At 55.2% G+C, this 21,650-nt stretch overlaps 2 protein-coding genes across 3 annotated transcripts; one reads left to right on the top strand and one right to left on the bottom strand.

Moving 5' to 3' along the window:
• Positions 1-1,033: 1,033 nt before the first annotated feature.
• Inppl1 (inositol polyphosphate phosphatase like 1) lies at positions 1,034-14,717 on the top strand. Of its 2 annotated transcripts, XM_051149075.1 has the most exons (28): positions 1,034-1,342; positions 4,034-4,097; positions 4,179-4,329; positions 5,139-5,259; positions 5,491-5,631; positions 5,830-5,923; positions 6,031-6,120; positions 6,221-6,319; positions 6,424-6,574; positions 6,676-6,782; positions 7,138-7,240; positions 7,349-7,545; positions 7,835-7,952; positions 8,404-8,500; positions 8,761-8,899; positions 9,006-9,105; positions 9,228-9,316; positions 9,614-9,695; positions 9,837-9,926; positions 10,383-10,496; positions 10,603-10,691; positions 11,100-11,187; positions 11,280-11,435; positions 11,678-11,756; positions 11,852-11,992; positions 13,357-14,023; positions 14,283-14,416; positions 14,528-14,717. In XM_051149075.1, exons 1-28 carry the CDS (start codon positions 1,161-1,163, stop codon positions 14,616-14,618), a joined length of 3,774 nt encoding a protein of 1,257 aa, XP_051005032.1. In that variant the 5' UTR covers positions 1,034-1,160; the 3' UTR covers positions 14,619-14,717. The 2 variants fall into 2 exon arrangements, with proteins under 2 accessions (XP_051005032.1, XP_051005033.1); XM_051149076.1 differs by lacking the exon at positions 14,283-14,416 and having other exon boundaries at positions 14,528-14,664.
• A 1,053-nt stretch (positions 14,718-15,770) lies between these two features.
• Positions 15,771-19,568, bottom strand: Phox2a (paired like homeobox 2A). Its single transcript, XM_051149074.1, has 3 exons — positions 19,349-19,568; positions 17,063-17,250; positions 15,771-16,312 (listed from the first exon to the last, which is right to left on the bottom strand). The coding sequence occupies exons 1-3, from the start codon at positions 19,563-19,565 to the stop codon at positions 15,875-15,877; spliced, it is 843 nt and encodes a 280-aa protein (XP_051005031.1). The 5' UTR covers positions 19,566-19,568; the 3' UTR covers positions 15,771-15,874.
• Positions 19,569-21,650: the final 2,082 nt, after the last annotated feature.

The raw sequence follows: 21,650 nt of genomic DNA, 5'->3' as shown, positions 1-21,650 counted from the left end.
GGCGAGCGGCGGGGACCCGGACGCGGGCGGACGAGGCGGGGCGCGGGGCAGCCCCGGCTCCGGGGGCGGGGCGCGGGCGGGGCGGAAGGCGCGGGGTGCACGGTGGCGGCGGATGGCCATCTTAAGTGGCCGCGGGGAGTCCAGGGCGGCTTCCCCGGGCTAGGAGCCACGGGAGTCGCCCCAGAGGTGGGGTCTGCGCTTGGCGGCTGAGGCGCTAGGACTTGAGGGAACTTTTTTCTAGGTGGTCTAAGGGGGTCCTCCAGGTCTGGGACTGCAGAACCCGAGCCTGCGGGTGTGGGGCGTGGTGCCAGGGAACTTGGCGGAGATGGGGGAAGGGTTCTGCCAGGCTGGAGGGCCTGCGGGCACGGGTGCGTGAGGGACTTGAGGAGGATACTGGACCTCGGGCACGGTTGTGTGTGGTAGGGTATCGGACCCCTTTGGAAGGGATCTTGTGCAGTGTGTCAGGGATCGGGAGTTTGGGGTTCAGGTCTGAGGGGCTCTGATCTCAACAAGAGTTGGAATAACTTGTTCGCTTGGATGGGGGGGGGGTATTAGTTGGGGATGTTCATCCTGGAGCCTTCCTTTGTGAACCTCGATCCCGCAAGGGTGTGGGAGTGCCGAGTAGAAGGGATGTGTGGTAGAATCAGACTTAGGGGTCATCTGGTCGCAAATCGTTCGAAGGGTTGAATTCACCAAGGGGAGCTGGGACTCAAAAGTTGTCCGGGAGCGGGTACCGGGGAACTGGATCTTCTTGGGGTGGGGGAACAAGATAATTGTGGAGCTTGGAAAGTGCGGGTCCTGGAGGACTGTGGGGGCATCGTCCTTGTCGAGAGGTTGGGGGCAGGGGCGGCCCGGGCTCTGGGCCGAGTGGAGGGGGAGGGGACCGGCCAGCTCCTAGCTCTGCTCCTGCCCCTCCCCCGCCGCCTCTGAACAAACTTTTCTTTCTCTTCAAGTTGAGGCTGGCGCTGCGGGCGGCGGCGGCTGCGTGGAGGAGATCGAGGCGGCCGGCGGGGCAGAACGTGTAGCCCCGATACGGGGTTCGCTCCGGCTGGTGGATCCTTGGGCCCGGGAGCCGGGCACGGCCCCAGCCTCGACTCCAATATCCCCGGGCAGATGGCGCGCGGTGGCTGGCATCGGCGGCGGTGAGCCCGGTGCGGGCCATGGCCTCAGTGTGTGGGGCACCGAGTCCCGGGGGTGCGCTGGGCAGCCCGGCTCCTGCCTGGTATCACCGCGACCTGAGCCGCGCTGCGGCGGAGGAGCTGCTGGCTCGGGCGGGCCGCGATGGCAGCTTCCTGGTGCGAGACAGCGAGAGCGTGGCGGGGGCCTTCGCACTCTGCGTCCTGTGAGTAGGGCGGGCGCGTGCGAATGTTCCCCGGTGGTGGTGGTGGTAACCGTGGTAGTGGGGTGACTGGAGCTGTGGGGGCTGCAGCCGCGCTTCCACTCCAGTGGAGACCTTGACTTTCTCGCTGGGTGGAGGAAGGATACAGGGGAGCACTTCCTGCTGTGTCTGAGAGTACTTTCTGAGGCCTGAGGCCAGAGTTCTGAAGCCCAGGGTGGATGCGATGGGAAGAAACGCTGGCCGACTGTGGCAGACCCGCTTAGATTTCCCCCAGTGCCCCAAATGTATAGAGGAAATAGTTCCGCAAAGCAGAGTGGTAGGCAATAGGGGGCAGAGGGACCCGTGTATGGATGCCCGGCAATTTTTTTTAGAAGTCTGCGTCTATATATGGTTGTGGGGTGGGGTGGAATAGTGTGTGTTGAGAGGAAGACTTGGAGAGGCAACAGGGCCAGGGTGAAGCCCTGTGGGGGCAGACCTTCATTTCATGAATCAGTGAGTGAGTCTCTCTTGGCTCTGGATTGAGCCCTGGTTATCTGGCCATGAATGAGTGCTGAGTGTAAAGCTGAACTTGGCAGTCTTGAGTGGGCTTGGTCCTGTGGCTGTCCTTAGCATCGATGAGTGGTAGTGGTGTACTTTCTGCTTTTCAGTCTTGTTTCTGACCTGTACTCCTTGCTCCACGGTTCAACCCTGAGTGTGTGTCTGTGGAAAGCTTCAGGCCCTGTCGTGCTTAGATTTAGTGGAAATAGTCGTAAACGACCCATTTCCTCTGTCCCATCTTTTTCCCTGTTTCCTTCTGACATCTTTGGGAATGCACAGGCCTAGCCTACAGGGAACATTTTTTTTTTGGTTGTCATTCTCGGGATGGGGCTGTGAGCATTTGGTGGACAGAAGCCAGAGATGTTGCTACATATTTGATAGGTCCTAAGACAACAAAGGATTATGGGGTCCCAAAGGCTAGCAGTAGACAGTTGACCTGCCAAGTAAGGGGTACTGTAAACCTCAGCATCTGCAACAAGTCTGAGGCACACTGAGTGTGGAGAAACTAAAGCCAGACATCTTACACCCATGAAAATCCCAAGGCTCCTGCCTCCTAGCCACCTCTAGACAGAGCCCTTAATTAGGGAGGGGACAGGGGCAGGTGCTGGATCAGCTGTCCGAGTGGGAGGGGGACAGCTGGGGCCTTGTCTGGTTAAGGAACTATTGTCCCAGTGAAGAGAGATCCTGGTTTCATTGTCAGGAGAAAGCGTTTGGGGGCGTGGGGATCTAGTGTGTGTGTGTGTGTGTGTGTGTGTGTGTGTGTGTGTGTGTGTGTGTGTGTGTTTATAGGGGGGCAGGTTTCAGCTTTCAGGAGCCTGTCAGAAAGGATCAGAAGTGGGCGGTGTCTTAGGTTTCCCAAATACATGCTTACCTATATACACACACCACATGTACACAAATAACATTCAAGACCCACCTCTGCCCTGACAGACAAACTGGCCTCTCCTCTTGTTTTAGATGCCGGCCAGCCCTACCTTTTATTTGTCTTGTGACCTTGGACAGATCTTTTTTATTTTTTTCTTTCTCTTTTTGAGCCCCAGTTTTCTCATCTGGAGAATGGAAATAGTAATATATCTACTTTGCTGTGTGAATACGAAGTAAGCTATGTGGGATGCATAACACAGCCAGGGTTTGGTTACTGGAATACATACAGAGCCAGACACCACAAAGTAATGTCCCCTGATTAAGGTAGGGCTAGCTTTAGGGAGAAAATGACCTTGTGGTGTTTGGTCCTCTCTGGAGCCAACATCCGCTTCTGCCCAGCATAGACAGAGACCACAGTGCCTCTTTGAGGTGTGGAGGCCAAGAGAACCTTCCATCCCCCCCACTTAGTCTGTGCCTGGCTCAGCTGTCACCTGCTCAGCTGCCATTGCCATCTGTTAGCACCCCTCTTGGCTTGGGGTTCCTAGAGCCTGAGTCCCCCATAGGGATCCCCCCCTGGGGACATTCCAGTTTCCTGATGCTTGAGGAGAGAAAGCAAGGCCCTAGGTTGATGCCCCTACAATCCTCTATAAAACTACCCTGACACACCAAGCTCCAATGGAGCCAGACACCAACATAAACACAGACAGAGCCTCACACGTGTGTTAGCACATTGCTTGTGCATGCAAATAGGATCTAAGCAGGCTTCTGAGGACTTTTACTCTGGCGGGGGGCCCAGACTGGTACCACAGCCCAGAGGGGCTGTTTAGACAGCTGTAGAAGCCACAAAAGAGCTGCCTGTTGCTTCCCAGGCCTTGGGGTGGGTGGGTGGGTGTAGAGTCTGTGTAGCTCTGGGAGTGGGGAGGGGGGGGGATCTGGTTATTGCTCTTGTTGGCAATACTAAGAGGGTGGAAGTTGACTGGTCCTATCATTAACCCTGTGCAGCCTGGACAAGTGTTTTTAGAAAATCTAAGATGAGGGGGCCGGGCAGTGGTGGTGCATGCCTTTAATCCCAGCAGTTGCGAGTTCGAGGCCAGCCTGGTTTACAAGGCGAGTCCAGGACAGTCAAGGATACACAGAGAGACCCTGTCTCGAAAAACCAAAAGAAAAGAAAAGAAAAATCTAAGATGAGGGGCTTCCATGGCTGAGCCTGGTAGCAGGAGTAAGTAGGAAGAAGTGCTGGTATTCAGACTCCAGCCTAGGGGTGACAGGTTCCGGTCCCTTCTTTGCTACTAGGTATCAAAAGCATGTGCACACTTACCGAATTCTGCCAGATGGAGAGGACTTCCTGGCTGTGCAGGTAGGAGCTCAGACCTCTAATTTTGGTTTAGCCTCAGGCTTGGAGACCTGTTGGCTGACTCTCCCATCCTTGTTGGTTCAGACCTCACAGGGTGTTCCTGTGCGCCGCTTCCAGACCCTGGGTGAGCTCATAGGCCTGTATGCACAGCCCAACCAGGGTCTTGTTTGTGCCCTGCTGCTGCCTGTAGAGGGGGAGCGAGAGCCAGACCCACCAGATGACAGAGATGCTTCAGGTATTGCTCATCTCACAGCATGAAAAAAAAAAATCCCTTCCTTGGTTGGGGGCGGGGCAGGGGTGCAGAATAGCTCAGTGGGTAGAGCACCTGCCACATTGAGTTCCAGGACCAGAGTGGAGTTCAGGTTCTCAGAACCCACAAAAAAAGCTGGGTAGGGCTGGGTGGGTGGCTCATACCCCTAATCCCAGCACTTGGGAGGCAGGCGGAGGTTGTGAGTTCAAGGCCAGCCTGGTCTACAAAATGAGTGTAGGATAGCCAGAGCTATACAGAGAAACCCTGTCTTGAAGAACCTTAAAGGGGGTGAGGGTGGGGGGAAGCTGGGTAGGTGTGGTGGCCTTGGGCAGGGAATTCCTCAATATATAAATATATAAACAAGGTAAAGTTTATATAAATATATAGATATATAAATATATAAACAAGGTAAAGGAGGAAGCCACTCAATATCAGTCTTGAGCCCTAGACACACACACACACACACACACACACACACACACACAAATCCATGCTAACATTCACACGAATGAATAGCACACATGTATGTGTGCATGCATACACACGTGCATACACACACACACACACACACACACACACACACACACGAAAATCCCTTCCTTGCCTGCCCCTTGACTCTTCCTGTTTCTTCCCACCCCTTCTTCTCAGGCCTACCTCCCCTGAAGGTCCACTTCCTCCTAACCTTGGTGCCTCACTCTATACCATCTTGTTTATGGAAGCCTTTGAAGGCCGTGACAAACCCCTGCCACGTAACCCTGAGTCCACACTGCTTTCTCACTGCTCACTATCCACAGATGTGGAGGATGAGAAGCCCCCGCTACCCCCGCGCTCAGGCTCTACCAGCACGTCTGCCCCTGGGGGGCCCAACAGCCCCCTGCCATCCCCGGAGGCACCTGCAACTCCAGCAGCTGAGAGGTGAGACCCTCCTAGTCCCCTCTGCTGAGCAGGAAGTCCCTTCTCTGAGAACTGTTTGCCTATCTGACTGGTCATCTAAGCCTCCCCTGGGGACCCAATCCCTCTCAGGCCCAGAGACAGATCCTCTGGCATATTCCACTCTGATTGCCTCCAATATTTGAGGTGCTGGACAGAGTAGGGGTGCTTTGGCAGTCAGCCGGGCCTCCCCTGACTCTTCATCTCTCCTGGAAGTACTCCCAATGGACTCAGCACTGTGTCACATGAGTACCTGAAGGGCAGCTACGGGCTGGACCTGGAGGCTGTACGAGGCGGAGCCAGCAACTTGCCCCACCTCACCCGTACCCTCGTCACCTCATGCCGAAGGCTACACAGGTAGGCACTTGGGATGGCTGAGCCCATGCGCCACATTCTGGCCCTCAGACCTTGAATGGTGAGCCATCTACTGTGTCCTGACTTCCTCCCCTGTACCTTGGTGCTATATGCTGAAGGTGGAAGTGCCACACTCTGTGCCATGTTGGATGGCATGAGTGGAGGTGAGAATAGGCATTCTGACCCCAGTGTCTTCCCTAGTGAGGTGGACAAGGTCCTGTCAGGCCTGGAGATTCTGTCAAAGGTGTTTGACCAGCAGAGCTCACCCATGGTGACCCGCCTTTTACAGCAGCAGGTGGGACTGTAGGGCGGCCTCCAGGGGGTGGGACTTACCTCGGAGCTGTGGGGGGAGGGCACTTCTGCTTAGGAACTGTGTGTACCACCCTTATTTCTCCTGGGCAGAGCTTACCACAGACTGGAGAGCAAGAGCTGGAGAGCCTTGTGTTGAAGCTATCTGTGCTAAAGGACTTCTTGTCAGGCATCCAGAAGAAGGTGGAGTGGCCTGCCCTTACCTGCCCCTGCAGTCACTTATATCAGTATCAGCTGTGCCCCTCCCTGTCACCTTACCTTACCCTTTCCCTACTCCCTCTAGGCCCTGAAGGCACTGCAGGACATGAGCTCCACGGTGCCTCAGGCTCCATTGCAGCCCTCCACACGAAAGGCCAAGACCATCCCCGTGCAGGCTTTTGAGGTACATGGCAGGTGGGGCCTCATGGGTCAAAAGGTAGCTGGAGGCCCCAGTGGGCACCGCCTGTCTAAGGTCTGGGCAGCAGCCTTTCCACTCTTGTCTCACAGGTGAAGCTGGACGTGACACTGGGCGATCTGACCAAAATTGGGAAGTCGCAGAAGTTTACGCTGAGTGTGGACGTGGAGGGTGGGAGGCTAGTGTTGCTGAGGAGACAGCGGGACTCCCAGGAGGACTGGACAACCTTCACACATGACCGAAGTGAGCTAGGGCCAGAGTTGGGAGACGTGGGGCAGGGCAGGGCAGGGCCCTCGGTTGGTCGGATAGCACAGGTTTGCGTGACTCCTCTTCCGTTCCCTTAGTTCGGCAGCTCATTAAATCCCAGCGTGTTCAGAACAAGCTCGGGGTTGTGTTTGAAAAGGAGAAAGATCGGACCCAGCGCAAGGACTTCATCTTTGTCAGTGCCCGGGTGAGTTGCAGCCTGTGCCAGGCCATGGGGTGTGGGGGTGTGTGTGGGGAGCGGGCTAATGGAGTCTCCATAGGATGTTTCCAATTGACATATGAGGTGCAGGCGGGCCTGTCCTTGGCAGGGTGGGTACTGAGAATCTATAAGCACTTGTTAGTGCTTTCACAGTGTGTGTACAGTGGGGGAAACCTCAGACACGACCCCGCCCTTCTTGCATGATGCCTCTCACAAACCACAAAGCAGGGTGTTCCCCCTGGAAGGGTGGGATTGTGGAGTGCCTGCTGTCCCTGACTGGCTGCTATGTGCCCTGTCCACCCCCCCACACGTCCCCTCACCACCACCCCTAACTCCCCACTAGAAGCGAGAAGCCTTCTGCCAACTTCTGCAGCTCATGAAGAATAAGCACTCGAAACAGGATGAGCCCGACATGATCTCTGTCTTCATAGGCACCTGGAACATGGGTCAGGCCCGGGCTGGGGGTTACGGTGGGAGAGGAGGCCGTGCCCCAGGCCAGGGGCATGACCCACCCCTCTAACTCCTACTGCCTCCCCCTCCTGCTCCCCCTCCAGGAAGTGTTCCACCTCCAAAAAACGTGACATCTTGGTTCACATCGAAGGGACTGGGCAAGGCCCTAGATGAGGTCACAGTGGCCATACCCCATGATATCTATGTCTTTGGGACTCAGGAGAACTCAGTGGGTGACAGAGAGTGGCTGGATCTGCTGCGCGGGGGCCTCAAGGAGCTTACAGATCTGGATTACCGTGCGGTGAGAGGGGAGTTACGACGCCTCGACCCCTTTGTTCTCACAGACCTTGTGTTCTCTGCTTGACTTCATGGCTGGCCCTGGGAAGTATGGTTGACAGGGCTCTCCCTCTAAGCCTGGCTGTTTCCTTTGGGAGACTGAACTTGAGTTTTATGAGTTATTCATGCCAGAGGAGAGGATGCTCTTCTTGTTTACTCTAGAAAGAGACAGGGCAGTATGGATGTTAGGGGAGGGGCATGCAGGCAGGGGACCTCAGCCTGGGGCAAGGATGACCCCCACATGCTTTCCACAGATTGCCATGCAGTCACTTTGGAACATCAAGGTGGCCGTGCTGGTCAAGCCAGAACACGAGAACCGCATCAGCCACGTCAGCACATCCAGTGTGAAGACTGGCATCGCCAACACCCTGGGTGAGCAGGGCAGGTGGGCCCCTGACTGAGGCGGGGAGGAGGGGTGGAGTGTTTCTGTGCATGCCCCCTGCCTCCTCAGAGGGTCCCCACTCTTCTTGTTGGTTTCAGTTTTCTCACATATAGGTTACTTTGAACTTTGTACCTTCTCATTCTAAATCTCTTCCAGCCCCAAGGAGGACCCCTAGGGCAGAGATGTGTGCGTATATGTGTGCATGTGCGCATGCGTGCATGTGTGTGTGCACGAGCGCCTGTGTGTCTGTGAGTGTGCATGTACATGTGTGTATGCGTGTGCATGTATGTCTGCAAGCATGCATGTGCGTGCACACGCACATGTGTGTGTATGTGTGTGTGTGTGTGTGTGTGTGTGTCTGGTGCTTTAGGGAAAAAGGACATTTGGGACCCATCTTTAGCTGACCACTCTTCAGGATTCCTCTCTTTCTTGCTCTGGCAGGGAATAAGGGAGCTGTGGGCGTTTCCTTCATGTTCAATGGCACCTCATTTGGCTTCGTGAATTGCCATCTCACCTCAGGGAATGAGAAGACTACCCGGTGAGAGACGCCTTTCTCTGTGTCTCCTTACTTATCCTCCATTCTCCTGAGACCCGTTCCTCTCCCTGTAGCCCAGGCCTATCCCCAGAGACCCCCATTCTCTCAGAAACCCTCTTGTCTATCCCTGATCGAAGCCTTGCCCCTACCTGCGTCCTCCATTTGTAGGGCCCCTCATCCCTGCCCCATCCCTGCCCCCCTCAAAGACTTCTTACCTTTATGCTTCCTGACTCTGGAGATCTGCCGTGACCCCTCCACTGTAGGCGGAACCAGAATTATCTGGACATCCTGCGTCTGCTCTCGCTGGGTGATCGGCAGCTCAGTGCCTTTGACATCTCTTTGCGGTTCACTCATCTCTTCTGGTTTGGGGACCTAAACTACCGATTGGACATGGATATCCAGGTAGCGGCAGGGCCTGGGTGGGTGGCTGTAAAGGAGGGTGTTGGGAGGGAGGCTTGCATGGCTCTTCTCAAGAGGCAAGCCTCTGGTGTTTGTATCTGCACCCCAGGAGATCCTGAACTACATTAGTAGGAGAGAGTTTGAGCCTCTGCTCAGGGTGGACCAGCTCAACCTGGAACGCGAGAAGCATAAGGTCTTCCTTCGATTCAGTGAGTGAGGGCCTGGCAGTGTTCCCTGAGGGCCCTGGGTCTTTGGACCCACGATTTTGTGTGTGTGTGTGTGTGTGTGTGTGTGTGTGTGTGTGACTTAACATGTCATCTGCTCTCTTTAGGTGAGGAGGAGATCTCTTTCCCACCCACCTACCGCTATGAACGGGGTTCCCGGGACACATATGCTTGGCACAAGCAGAAGCCAACTGGGGTGAGTGAAAAAGACAAGAGAACCCTTCCCCAGCTTTCAGAAAGTTAAGAGACGGGGTACCTAGAATCTGGGTCTCTGCAGTTACTACTCAAGCTTATATGCTTCCTCCCTGCCCCCCAAGGCCTTTGGGGGGTGATGTTGAGTATTTTGGGAATCCAAGGAAGAGACAGGTGCTGGTCCCAGTAACAGAAGAAGAGTGGAGTTTTGTCGGTTCTGGGCGGGGCCCGTGTCTGGGCAGGGCCCGTGTGTCAAGATTCCCAGCTGACAGCATTAACCCAATTGCCGTTCCTGCCACAGGTCCGGACCAATGTGCCCTCGTGGTGTGACCGGATTCTATGGAAATCCTACCCCGAAACCCACATCATCTGCAACTCCTACGGTCAGTACCACTTGGTGACAGGATGACGGGAGACCCTGGCTGGTCACTCTTCTGCTTCAGCCCTCCTTTGGGAAGTAGGGGCAGAGAGCGGGGATAGTTCTCTTGAGCCCCCCCCCCCCCAATTCTTGTCCCCCTAAACAGGCTGCACTGATGACATTGTTACCAGCGACCATTCTCCTGTGTTTGGGACATTTGAGGTTGGAGTTACTTCCCAGTTCATCTCCAAGAAAGGTGCCTCTTCTGATGTGGAGACGTGGGAGGGGCCTAGGGATGTGATGGATTTGACCGACCACACATACGTGTTCGGGTGTGTGTTCATATGAACGCAGGGATGTATCTGAGCTTATGATATGTAAGGCTGTGTGAGCCTCGGTCGCCATCTAAGGAATGACATACTAGTGTGTTTGTATCTGTCACACAAGTGCCTTGAGTATGCCTCCAGATGTGACATGGTGTTGACAGATGAGCCTAGAAGCACTCACCCTGGTCCCCATGTCCTCTGACATGGACCTTTCACTCTTGGCCTATCTTTCTGCCCTGGGTTTGGGTTTGTAGGGATTTGATACTGGTTTAGCACTGGGAGATTCCTTTTTGCCTTATCTTCAGATCTGCTTGACCCCTCGTTTTTCTGTCCTGAGTGCCAGCATCCTGCCACTTTTGCCTACAATTCTTCTCTTACTCCCTCAGGGCTCTCTAAGACCTCAGACCAGGCCTACATTGAGTTTGAGAGCATCGAGGCCATTGTGAAGACAGCCAGCCGGACCAAGTTCTTCATTGAGTTCTATTCTACCTGCTTGGAAGGTCAGAGGGGGCCATTGCTGCCTGTGGGCTAAGAGAGAGTGGGACGTCAAAGGCTGCCCAGAGTGGTCAGCTCCTCAGTTGGGTCCTCCTCCCACCTTCACCCTAGAGTACAAGAAGAGCTTCGAGAACGATGCTCAGAGCAGTGATAACATCAATTTCCTCAAAGTGCAGTGGTCCTCCCGACAACTGCCCACGGTGAGGCTGGAGGAGGGGCCCACACTTGTAGATGAAGAGTTACAGAGAGCAAGAGGCAGAGCACATTGGGGAGCTACTGGGGAGGTGGGGGGGGGGGGTGGAGGGGGCGAGGCTGGAGGAGGATGCCTGCGTATGCTTTTGCATACAAGTAAGGATAAAGGCAGGTGCCCCTTTGGGACCTGTGGAGCCAAGTTATAGTTTGTGTTTTCAAATGCTTCCTGAACCTTCAATAAATGTCTAATATTGTCCATTGAGGGCACAGGAAATTAATTAATTATAGTGATGTCAAATGCTACGAAAGCCCATGCAGGGCTGCGTCTTTAAGAGTGAGCCTTAGGAGAGGGGTAAGTGGGGCCGGGATTGCTGTGGAAAAGGCACCGTTCCTCACTGGGTCTCTCTGTTTCTCAGCTCAAGCCAATTCTGGCTGACATCGAGTATCTGCAGGATCAGCATCTCCTACTCACAGTCAAGTCCATGGACGGCTATGAATCCTATGGTGAGGGGCAACGGGAGCCCCAGGGGCACAGAGACCAGGTGGTACCCTAAAGAGGTCTGACAGTGTGCCTGTCTATTGCATCTACTCCTTAGGGGAGTGTGTGGTTGCACTCAAATCCATGATTGGCAGCACGGCCCAGCAGTTCCTGACCTTTCTGTCTCACCGTGGAGAAGAGACAGGCAACATCCGCGGCTCCATGAAGGTGCGGGTGCCCACGGAGCGCCTGGGCACCCGTGAGCGGCTCTATGGTGGGGGCTCCTTTGGGCAGGGTGTGAGGCATGTGCTGTCGTGGTGTGGGCCAGGTGTAGTGGGAGCAGACCCAGGGTGGCAGTATGTTGGAATCCTGTGGTACTAGAAGGCTCTACAGCCTTGACTGAGTGGGTCTACCCTGAGGGGATAGCTCAAGGATAGACATCCCAGGGTCCATTAATAGTCCTGGGATTCAGGACCCCAAGTCCTCTCTAAGTTTCTCTTCTCTGTGTCTCCCCAGAATGGATCAGCATTGATAAGGATGAGACAGGCGCCAAAAGCAAGGCTCCTTCAGTGTCCCGAGGTAGCCAGGAACACAGGTGAGCTAGGTTTGTGTTGAGTTACCACAGGAAGGGATGTTTGGGAGCTCCTGGTCAGTCCATATCGTCTTTCCTCCGTTCTGTACTCCTGGTAGATCTGGGAGCCGCAAGCCAGCTTCCACAGAGGCCCCCTGTCCACTGTCCAAGTTGTTTGAAGAGCCTGAAAAACCACCACCGACTGGCAGGCCCCCAGCCCCGCCCCGAGCAGCCCCTAGGGAGGAACCCTTAAACCCCAGGTGAGAGGACAAACTTGCTATCCCCTGTCCATTACTGTGCGTGTCTGGTGTCTGTCAGGGCTCTTGAGTGCTCTGACTCCAGTGGCTGGCCAGGCTTCCCTTAAGTGTGGCTGATTCAGGGGGAACCCAATCAGTCTTTGTTTTGTTTGTTTGTTTTTGTTGTTGTTGTTATGATTTTTTGGTTTTGGTTTTTGTTTTTTTTTTGAGACAGGGTCTCTCTGTGTAGCCTTGGCTGTCCTGGAGTCGCTTTGTAGACCAGGCTGGCCTCAAACTCACCAGCGATCCACCTGCCTCTGCCTCCCAAGTGCTGGTATTAAAGGTGTGCACCACTATGCTCAGCTCTAGTCTTTTCTTTTAATTTTGCCTTTAAAAAAAAAAAAGTGAGGCTAGGTGTGGTGGCTCACTCCTTTAATCCCAGCACCCAGGAGACAGCGGCAGATGGATCACTGTGAGTTCAAGGCCAGCCTGCTCTACAAAGTGAGTCTAGGACAGCCAAGGCTACACAGAGAAAGCCTGGGGTACAGTGCCCATACCTGCAATCCTAGTATTAGTAGGTGGGTCAGGAAGCCTGGGTGTTCTCAGTCATTCTCAGCTACAAATGAATACAATAAGCAAACAAACACAAACAAAAAAGACACAGCTTGAGGTTTGGAGGATGCCCAGGCTCACCCTGAGATTTCCATCCTATGATGGCTGTACCCAGCAAAAGGCCCAACTGGAAATGAGTTCATGGCCCAAACTTTGAGGAGTGTGTCTTGCTAAATTCTTCTTTTTAGATGCCCATTATTATGTATTATGCACATAAGTATTTGCAGAGGCTCCAAGAATGTGGACAAGAAAGAAATACAGTTTGTTTAATAAGTTTCCCAAACCTAATGGGCCAAGAAAACGTCCTCCCACAAAGCAATATCCTGGGCCCAGGGCCCCCTGACATACAGAACTCTCTCAGCACTGAGGAAGACTCAGGCAGGAGGACTGAAAGTTGGAGGTTCGCCTGGGCTGAAACTTGATAGCCTGTCTCACAGAGGACCTGAGCCTGAGTAGTAGTCTTCTGAAGGGTCCTCTCCTGTTTCCGGAGGCTTTTCTGATCTCCTGTCACCCTTAGTAGAGGCTTGTCTCACTATTTCACCCATCTGAGCTGAGGGTCTCATAAAAATCATAAAAGATGTCATAAAATCATAAAAGAGCTGAGAATGTGCAGATGAGGAAAAGGAGGCAGAGTTTTCTCCTCAAGGCTCCCCTTCCAGTTTCAGAGTGAGCAAGTCTAGGCCCAGGTCCCTTGTCACCTGCCTCTCCCATCTCCCTCCCCTGCACCCCACTGCCTTTACCTTGGGGTCCTGATTATTTTCCTGCTCCCATTCCAGGTTGAAGTCAGAGGGGCCCCCTGAGCAGGAAGGCGTAGCAGCCCCAGCACCCAAGAACAGCTTCAATAACCCCGCCTACTATGTCCTAGAAGGGGTCCCACATCAGCTGCTGCCCCCGGAGCCACCCTCCCTTCCCAGGGCCCCGGTCCCACCTGCCACCAAGAACAAAGTGGCCATCACAGTGCCTGCTCCACAGCTCGGCCTCCACCGGACCGCTCGTGTGGGAGAGGGGAGCTCATCAGATGAGGACTCTGGGGGCACGCTGCCTCCTCCAGATTTCCCACCCCCACCACTGCCAGACTCAGCCATCTTCCTGCCCCCTAGCCTGGATCCTTTGTCAATGACGGGGGTCAGGGGCCGAAGTGGGGGTGAGGCCCGTGGTCCACCACCTCCCAAAGCCCATCCAAGGCCACCGCTGCCCCCAGGCACCTCACCTGCCAGTACTTTCTTGGGGGAGGTTACAAGCGGGGATGACCGGTCTTGCTCCGTACTGCAGATGGCCAGAACACTCAGCGAGGTAGATTATGCCTCTGGGCCTGGACGCTCAGCCCTCCTCCCCAGCCCCTTGGAATTGCAGCCTCCCCGAGGGCCGTCGGATTATGGCAGGCCCCTCAGCTTCCCTCCACCCCGGATCCGAGAGAGCATCCAAGAAGACTTAGCGGAGGAGGTGTGTTGGACCAGAGCTCGCTGGCTATGTGCACTTGATATGCCTTCCTTCATGCTTCCACTCAGAACTCACTGGTGTCCACGCCCCCCCCCCCCACCTTTGCTTACAGCTGGATAAATGGGTCTCTTTGGGGGACACAGGGATCAGTTCCATTCCCTGCCTCTTTTCCCCTCAGAGCATGTGTGGAATGTGGCTGTTTGCACGTGTTTCTGTGAGGAGCCACCCTTAGTTCTCTCCCTAACATGCCCTATTCTCTCAGGCTCCGTGCCCGCAGGGCGGGCGGGCCGGCGGGCTGGGAGAGGCGGGCATGGGTGCCTGGCTGCGGGCCATCGGCTTGGAACGCTATGAGGAGGGCCTGGTGCACAATGGCTGGGACGACCTGGAGTTTCTCAGGTGGGGGCGGGGCTGGAGGTGGATCGGGCGGGGTGTCTGGCCTCGAGGGTGGGATTGCGGGACCCTTTAGGGACCTGCTAGCCTGTCTCCCAGCCTCTTTTACTCCTGCAGTGACATCACTGAGGAAGACCTGGAGGAAGCTGGGGTGCAGGATCCTGCTCACAAGCGCCTTCTTCTGGACACCCTGCAGCTCAGCAAGTGATGGCCGAGATGCTGCCGCCAAGCTGTAAAAAAAGCAAGAGCCGGAAGGGCACGTGCAACCAGGGGTTTAAAAGTTCTGAGGGGTGTGGCAGTACATCTCTGTCTATTTATTGGGGATTAGCGTTCCCTACTGCCCAATTATTTGGGACATTCTAATTAGGACAGCGTGCTCCCCACCTAGCTTTTATGCCCAGGGTAGGGAGTACGAAGGTTGGCACCAGACGGTTACTCTTGTGCGGAGGCTTCCAGCCTTCAGGGTTGTTCGTGGGGTGGAGTTGGGCACATCTGGGTCCCCATTTCCACGGATGTTTCCATTTCCCTCCCACGGGCCTGAACCACAGGGTTAGAGTTCCTCCTTGCAACTCCCACTCTAGGGACATCGTCCGTCCGGAAATGAAGGAAGAGCCCGGGACCGGGCTGGGTTTATTTAAGTTTTTCTGTGTGGGTTTTGGGGAGGGAGGGAACATTAATTTTATTGGGGGTGGGGCAGGACCTCGGCCATAAAATGCCAATTTGCCGAGTTCTGGTTGTTCCTCTGGTCCACAGCACTCTTTTCCAGGGAATGCGTGGCAGCCTGCGGTAGAGAGGGAGTGTGCCTCCCACCGCATTCTTGGACAGTTTTTGCAAACAGCTTGTCCCATCTTGGGCACTCAGAAAGGCTGCCGGTTTGATGTCTTCAATAAATTAAGTTTTATTTGGATTGAGCAAAAATCACCTCAATAAATTACAAGTTTTTCAAAGAAAAAAAAAAAACAAGGGAAAAAGGAAAACCACTTTGTTCCGTTCCCCTTAAGTGTCTACCCTCTGCGCCAGACTGGCTGGGGATGGGAGGTGACTTGTTGGGGAAGAAATCGGACTCTTCAGGTTGCTGATTTTAAGGAGTGGCCCAGCTAGCTGAAAGTCTTAGGGACTGACTGTCCTTTCGGTTTCTTAGGACCCTTTTATGATTGGGCACGCGGTTAGGGACAGGTGTAATTTGATCCCTGTTCCTTAGAAAGCCCAGCAGAAAAGGGTTTCGGCCGCCCGGGAGGGGGTCCCGATGATAAGTACTCCTCTCCGCTAGGTGCGGGTAGGTGAGGACGAGGGTAGCCCAGGCTTGTTTTGCAACGGAGGGGGGCCACATCTAGCGATCAGACACTGGGTTGTGGGGACGACGGGGAGCTTCCAGGCAGGCGGCCAGGATAGGGAGAGACTCTCGGGTACAATAGGGTAGGGGTGTCTCTTGGGGGCAGGCTGGTTGCCTACAGACGCCGGTGGCTAGAAGAGGTTTGTCTTCAGGGCGGGGCCGGGCTTCCGGTGAAAAGAGGACAGAACTCCAGAGAAGGGCCCGGGACCGGGCTCCGCTGGCTGCCAGGCCTTAAGCAGCTCCGCGGCGCCTGCGCCGGGCCCGCCACCCCCACCTCCCGCCACCCCTGCCCACAACGCGCCCTTGAGTGGCTGGGGCCCGGGCCCGGAGCCCAGCGCGGCTGGCAGAGGGCTGGGGCTCAGTCGCGGGCTGGCCAGGCTAGGTGCGGGCGGCGGCGGTAGCGACGCGGTACTGTCGGGAGTGGGGCTGCACGTGGACTCCTTGGAGTCGTCGTCCTCCGACGAGCAGCGAGCTTCGCCCTTTTTGGCGCCCGTCGCCCCCGCCGCGCCTTTGGCGCTGGCCGCACGTTCCTGTTTGCGGAACTTGGCACGGCGGTTCTGGAACCAGACCTGTGGGCACAGGGGACAGTCAGCCCAGAGGATAGTCACGGGGCACTTCAGCCCTCCCTCGGCAGCTAAGCGCGTGTGACCTCGGTCCAGAAAGGATCGGTCTCGGATTATTACCAGTCGGAGATCCATTGCCTTCCACCCTCCACCGCTCCACTAGGCGTCCCTTCCAATCTTCCTGCCTCTGGTGCCCCTTCTAACAGGCCTTTGGGCAGTAGACTCTGCTGCCCCCCATCCTGTATTTTGGTCTCCTGGAGGGGGCTCTACCGTTAGTCTTTATCACTATAGCCCAACTATTTAGGAACCTGGGGCATTTACACCTGGGGCGCCCCAGGACAGGGGATAATAGGAAGATCTTTTATGCAGGGTCCCCCTGACAAAGCTGGACAGCTGGATTTATACGCCCTGCAGCCACCCCAAACTTAAACTTTCCTGACTCAGGAGTTCAAAATTGCGACGCTGGATACCCTCATCTGGAAGTACGGATTGGCCTAATCAGTACCCGGTCAACGTCAATCCAGTTGCCTTGCTTTCTATTGTCAGAGTAAAAATTCTTAAACCTCCAACTTGGCCGGAAAAAATGTAGGAATACTCAGTCGGAGGCAAATTGAAGCTACCCAGATCAGTTCTGTGAGTCCGAGTCCCCGGTCCCTCTGCCTTCCCTAGCTGCTCAGCTACACCCGAACTTTCTTGGCTTGCAGGCTCCGGCACCCTCCTCTAGCAAGCGCGTACGCTGCACGTGTATCCACGCACCTGCACGCGAGCCTCGGTGAGGTCGATCTTGAGCGCCAGTTCCTCCCGAGTGTAAATGTCGGGGTAGTGGGTCTCGGCGAAGACGCGCTCCAACTCTTTGAGCTGCGCACTCGTGAACGTGGTGCGGATTCGTCGCTGTTTGCGCTTCTCATGCAGGCCGGACGGCTCCGGGAAAAACTTGTAGGGCACTGCAGGGAGTGTGTGCGAGGGCAGGGGCATTGAGGGTGGAGTGCGTGGGAAGCTGGTGTCAGTCCCCAGGCTCCTGTGTCCTACCCTAGAGGAAATCGCATATAACCCCTCCCCTCCCCTCGATTTGAGCTTCAATAGCTTCCAGCCATGTGTCCCTAAGATTGAATCATCGGGGAGACCTTGGCCTTAAGGAGTCCCAGAAACAAACCAGAAGCTCCAACTAAGGGTCCGTTGTCCATATTTTTTTTCCACCTTCATCCAATCCCTACCTATCATCATCACACGGGCCTCTCCCAGCCTCCTACCCACACGGTGGTGTTTCTCCTCAGGCACCCTTCCTGGGGGGACTCCAGGCCCTGTTAGCTCATCACAGGAGCCAAGCACGTCTGCACCAGGTCACATCAGCACCAGTGTCCCCCCCTAGAACCACTCTCTGGGCCCTGGCTGCCAGGTCTACTTTTAATCCTGCCGCTGACTCTGCCGCTGTGTGTGCCGCGGAGGTTCCCTTCCTCTCCACCCCAAAGCCCATCTCTCTCTCCCTTCCAAACTTTATTTCTTCAGTCCTGCCTCTCATCCCTGCTACTTCTTCTCCAGATATATCCTCTTCTCTTCCTCATCTTCATCTTCCTCCAGCTGAATTTCTCTTTAATTTCCCCCTTCTGCACCACTGTTCTCTTTGTGCCCGTTGAGGACTGTTCTTACTCGCTTCTTACTAAAGTTTTTCTATTTCCTTTGCCCCCTTTCTCCCACTCAGTCACCTTCTCTGTGTCCTACCTCCTCTAAGACCTATCCCAGCCCCCCACCCTCACCCCCACTCCGCCTCATAACCATCTTTCTACACCCTCATGCTGACACCATCTCTTTATCTAAGTCTGGTTCAAGTCCCCATGTTTTTCTTGGGGGTCCCCCAATCATCTTTTTGTCCCATCTCCCCAAATCCCCAACACTCCATTTTTATCCTCCTTTCACTTATCTGCTTTCAGTCTCTTTTGGTCCCCATCTCCCATAATTTGTGTCCCCACCATCCATCTGGTTCTTATCTCTGTCTTCCAACACCGAGTACCTATTTCTCTCAGGGTCCCTGTCTGGGCTTCCGTCTCCTCATGCCTTATCCCACCCACAGTCGCACGGACCTTTTCCTTAGGAATCTGTCTCCCTATTCCTGTTTCCATTTCTGCAATCCCCATCCTTTTGCCTGGTCCAGCATCACTAGTCTTCCCAAACCCGTTTTGCTTTCTGGCCTCATCTTAGTGGTTCTTATTTCCTTAAATTCAAGTGCTTATCTCCCCACCGAACCCCAGTCCTCCTTTTGGGTTCCCGTAGTAATCTTCGGGGGGGGGGGCAAGAGCTAAGAGAGGAGGAAGCCGGGTGGGGCAGGCTGGGAAGGGATGGGGCTGCCGGAAAGGCTAACTGATGTCGAGGATTTGGACAGGGGCTTGCTTGGATCAAAGGACTTGAAGGCGGAGTATCTACTCCTCGGTTTTGCCGGCCAGGATGGAGGGGATGTGGGAATGAAAGTGGCTCAGTTAGATAGAGGCTCCTTTTCTGTGACTATAGGAACCGGGTTTCGTTTGTTTGTTTGTTTGTTGGTGTTTGGGCCCAGGCAGGACAGGTCTAAGACAGGGCAAAGAAAAGACTAGAAAGATGGTATTGTGGCTCTAGAAAAGGGTTCTATCTGGGCAGCTCAGAGGCAGCAGGGATCTAATGGGGGGGGGGGCATCATCCAGGACACAGGTGGTAAGGATGAAAGCAGGTTGGAAGCCCATTGCGAAGATACAGGGGATGGAGAGGTTTGGTGGTCACCTTTGTAGGGAAGAAGGGGAGGGCCTAGCGAGGGACCCAGGACTGGACCCGTTTCTTTGATTCAAAAGGCACAGGATAGGGGTTTGGCATGAGAAAGAGGAACCGGAGGAACCCGGCCCATCCTTGCCAAGAAGAAACTCCTATTACTGGGGGTCTCAAAGTACATTGGAGGGTCTAGTCAGGCGCATGGGTAGGAGGCAGCTTGTGGGATCAGTCACATTCACTTGCAGAGTAGGGCAGGGAGCAGGGGTTCCGTGGGATTTGGAGGTAGGGTTGGGATGGGACTGCGCTCACCTGCCGAGTAGGGTGCGGGCTGGTGGTCGCGTAGGGCACCAAGCGCACAATTGGAAGAGCCGAGCGCGGGGCAAGGTGGCCCCGCGGCAGGGAAGGCAGGCCGCAGGGGACTGTATTGGAAGCCTCCAGGCTGGCTGCAGGCGCCGAAGTCGCCGTAGGCGGACGCCTCCATGGCCGCCACGCACGAATCGTACGAATTGAGGTAGGAGTAGTCCATCGGCCCGAGGGGGCGGGGGCGGGGGCCGGGCCGGGCCGGGTCGGGTCGGGTCGGGTCGGGTCGGGTCGGGGTCCGGGTCCCGGGCTGAGTGGAGTTCGGGATGGAGATTCGAGCTCCAGGCGCAGAGGACCTGTGACCTGCTCTGAGTGCCCACGAGTCCGCCCGCCCCGTCGCGGCCCGCACTCTGCCCCGGTGCAACGCAAGTGCAGTACAGCCAGCCCGCGCGCCTTTTAACGCGCAGGACCCCGTGGAGGGGGCGAGGCGGGGCGAGCTCCGCGGGGCGGGGTCTGAGAGGCCCAGACCCCGCCCCTAGCCACCCCGGGCCCCCCACCTCAAAGAGCCTCCCTTTTAGGGCTCCCGAGGTGCAGGTGGGGCTGTGTGGGACCCCATCCTGAGAGTCCCTTATCCTGTCCCAATCTGGCCTAGACCTTCGATCTCTACACACCATGCCCAGCAGGAGGGTCCCGACCTCATTCTTGGGTCTCCCACCTGCGGCCCAGTGGAAGCTAGGGAGGCAGGCCCCGCGGTGCTGATGTGAAGAAGTTAATTCAATTCTCCCAGATAACCGAATTATTCCGATCTGGCCCTTCAGCCCCGCCCCCAGCTAGGTCCTTTCCCTGGGAGGACTGCGGAGGCTGCCCTGGAGTGAGGGGGATGGAGACAAGGAGGAGAAAAAGACAAGAGAAGGAGCCTGGGACAGGGACAAGGAGGGGACGTGGGTATACAGAGAAGACCGAGAGAAAAGGGGACAGACCCCGTGATAGAGACAAGGGAAGGAGGGATATACAGATGAAGACAAGGATGAAACCAGTAGAAGAGAAAGGCAGGGGTGGCGACGGAGATGAGCAGAGAGAGAGGAGGTCGGCAGGATGGAGAAAGACAGGCATGGAACAGAAGGACGTGCATGAACATGGACGTGGACTGCAACCAGGACTGTGATGGAGCTCGGGAGAACGCTGAGACAAAGCAGAGACTAATCATAGCGAGGCCACACACAGGATGGTCGTAGAGTGTGACAAGGCCAGAAACAGAACAGCGGAACAGAGGAAAGGACCTCCAGAGAGCTGGGCTTTGTGAGCCAGAGGGCAGAAGGCGGCCAAGACATTGTGGTGGAGAGGCTGTCGAGGGGCAGGCACCAGGGGAGGAGGTCGCAAGGTCGAAGAAGTCTCTCCCTGAGATGTCTCTTGTCCTGAAGGCCACAGGAGCCGTCACCTGCTGGGTCCAGGCCATTCCCTCCCTTCCCTGTTTTCTCAGCTCTGTGTCCTTCTCAATAGCTTGTGACCTCTGGCCCGTGTGTGTGTGTGTGTGTGTGTGTGTGTGTGTGTGTGTGTGTGTGTGTGTGTGTTTGTGTTGGATGCTAAGCTTTACAAATATGGAAATGATTCCCCCCTTCTCTCCTTCAGTGTCTCTCTTCTTCCTTTCAGAGCCCCCCCCCCACCTTGTTTTTTCTTTAGGAAAGCCAGGTAGACTGGCCCTCCATGGATTTTCACCAGCTCTCTCTCCAGGCTGTGGGGTAGCATTTAGCATCTTTACCTGGCGGATGAATAGAAAGCCCCTTCTGTCTCTTTGGTGCTTCTGAAGAATAAGTTGAGCCTTTCCTTCTTAGTGCCCAGTCCCAGGTCCCCAGGTTTGTACACTATGTCCTGAGGATGGGCTGTCTGACACCCAAGGAGAAACCAGGAGAGGGCTATGTCCTTGTCACCAAACAAAGTCCTCTGGGATTAAGGGAGCACTCCTGAAATTCCTCTTCCTCATGTTTACCAGCACAGTGGGGCCCACAAGCCTCAGGTCATCTCTTTCCCAGCCTACTCATTCTGTGCTTGACACGTGCCTTCCTTTCGTAAGTATGTCAGGAGTTTTGGGTGTGGGTTTTTTGGTTTGTTTGTTTGTTTGTTTTTTGTTTTTGCCTTTCAAATAATTTTCCCCTAGTTTTTGTTTGTTTGGGTTAAAATATGCATAAACACAAATTTTCCCACCAAGACTATTTTTAATTCAGTGTTGTTTTTAGCTCAGTGTTGTTGGACAGTACGGTGTCACTCCCATATTTATTTCCATAACTCACCATCTTGTACAACCCAGACTTCA

The sequence above is a fragment of the Acomys russatus genome, chromosome 7 (genome assembly GCF_903995435.1).
Source record: "Acomys russatus chromosome 7, mAcoRus1.1, whole genome shotgun sequence".
Lineage (NCBI taxonomy): Eukaryota > Metazoa > Chordata > Mammalia > Rodentia > Muridae > Acomys > Acomys russatus.
The sequence above is the reverse complement of the archived record's forward strand: the minus strand, read 5'-3'. Positions and strand labels throughout refer to the sequence as shown.

What these genes read in the sequence shown, in the direction of transcription:
- Inppl1 (XM_051149075.1), top strand. Translation starts at nt 1,161, where the DNA reads ATGGCCTCAGTGTGTGGGGCACCGAGTCCCGGGGGTGCGCTGGGCAGC. An exon ending in GGGAATGAGAAGACTACCCG is followed by an intron (nt 8,501 to 8,760) that starts GTGAGAGACGCC and finishes CCTCCACTGTAG; the next exon opens with GCGGAACCAGAATTATCTGG. An exon ending in GACGACCTGGAGTTTCTCAG is followed by an intron (nt 14,417 to 14,527) that starts GTGGGGGCGGGG and finishes TTACTCCTGCAG; the next exon opens with TGACATCACTGAGGAAGACC.
- Phox2a (XM_051149074.1), bottom strand. Translation starts at nt 19,565, where the DNA reads ATGGACTACTCCTACCTCAATTCGTACGATTCGTGCGTGGCGGCCATG. An exon ending in GCCCGCACCCTACTCGGCAG is followed by an intron (nt 17,251 to 19,348) that starts GTGAGCGCAGTC and finishes CACTCCCTGCAG; the next exon opens with TGCCCTACAAGTTTTTCCCG. An exon ending in TCACCGAGGCTCGCGTGCAG is followed by an intron (nt 16,313 to 17,062) that starts GTGCGTGGATAC and finishes CTGTGCCCACAG; the next exon opens with GTCTGGTTCCAGAACCGCCG.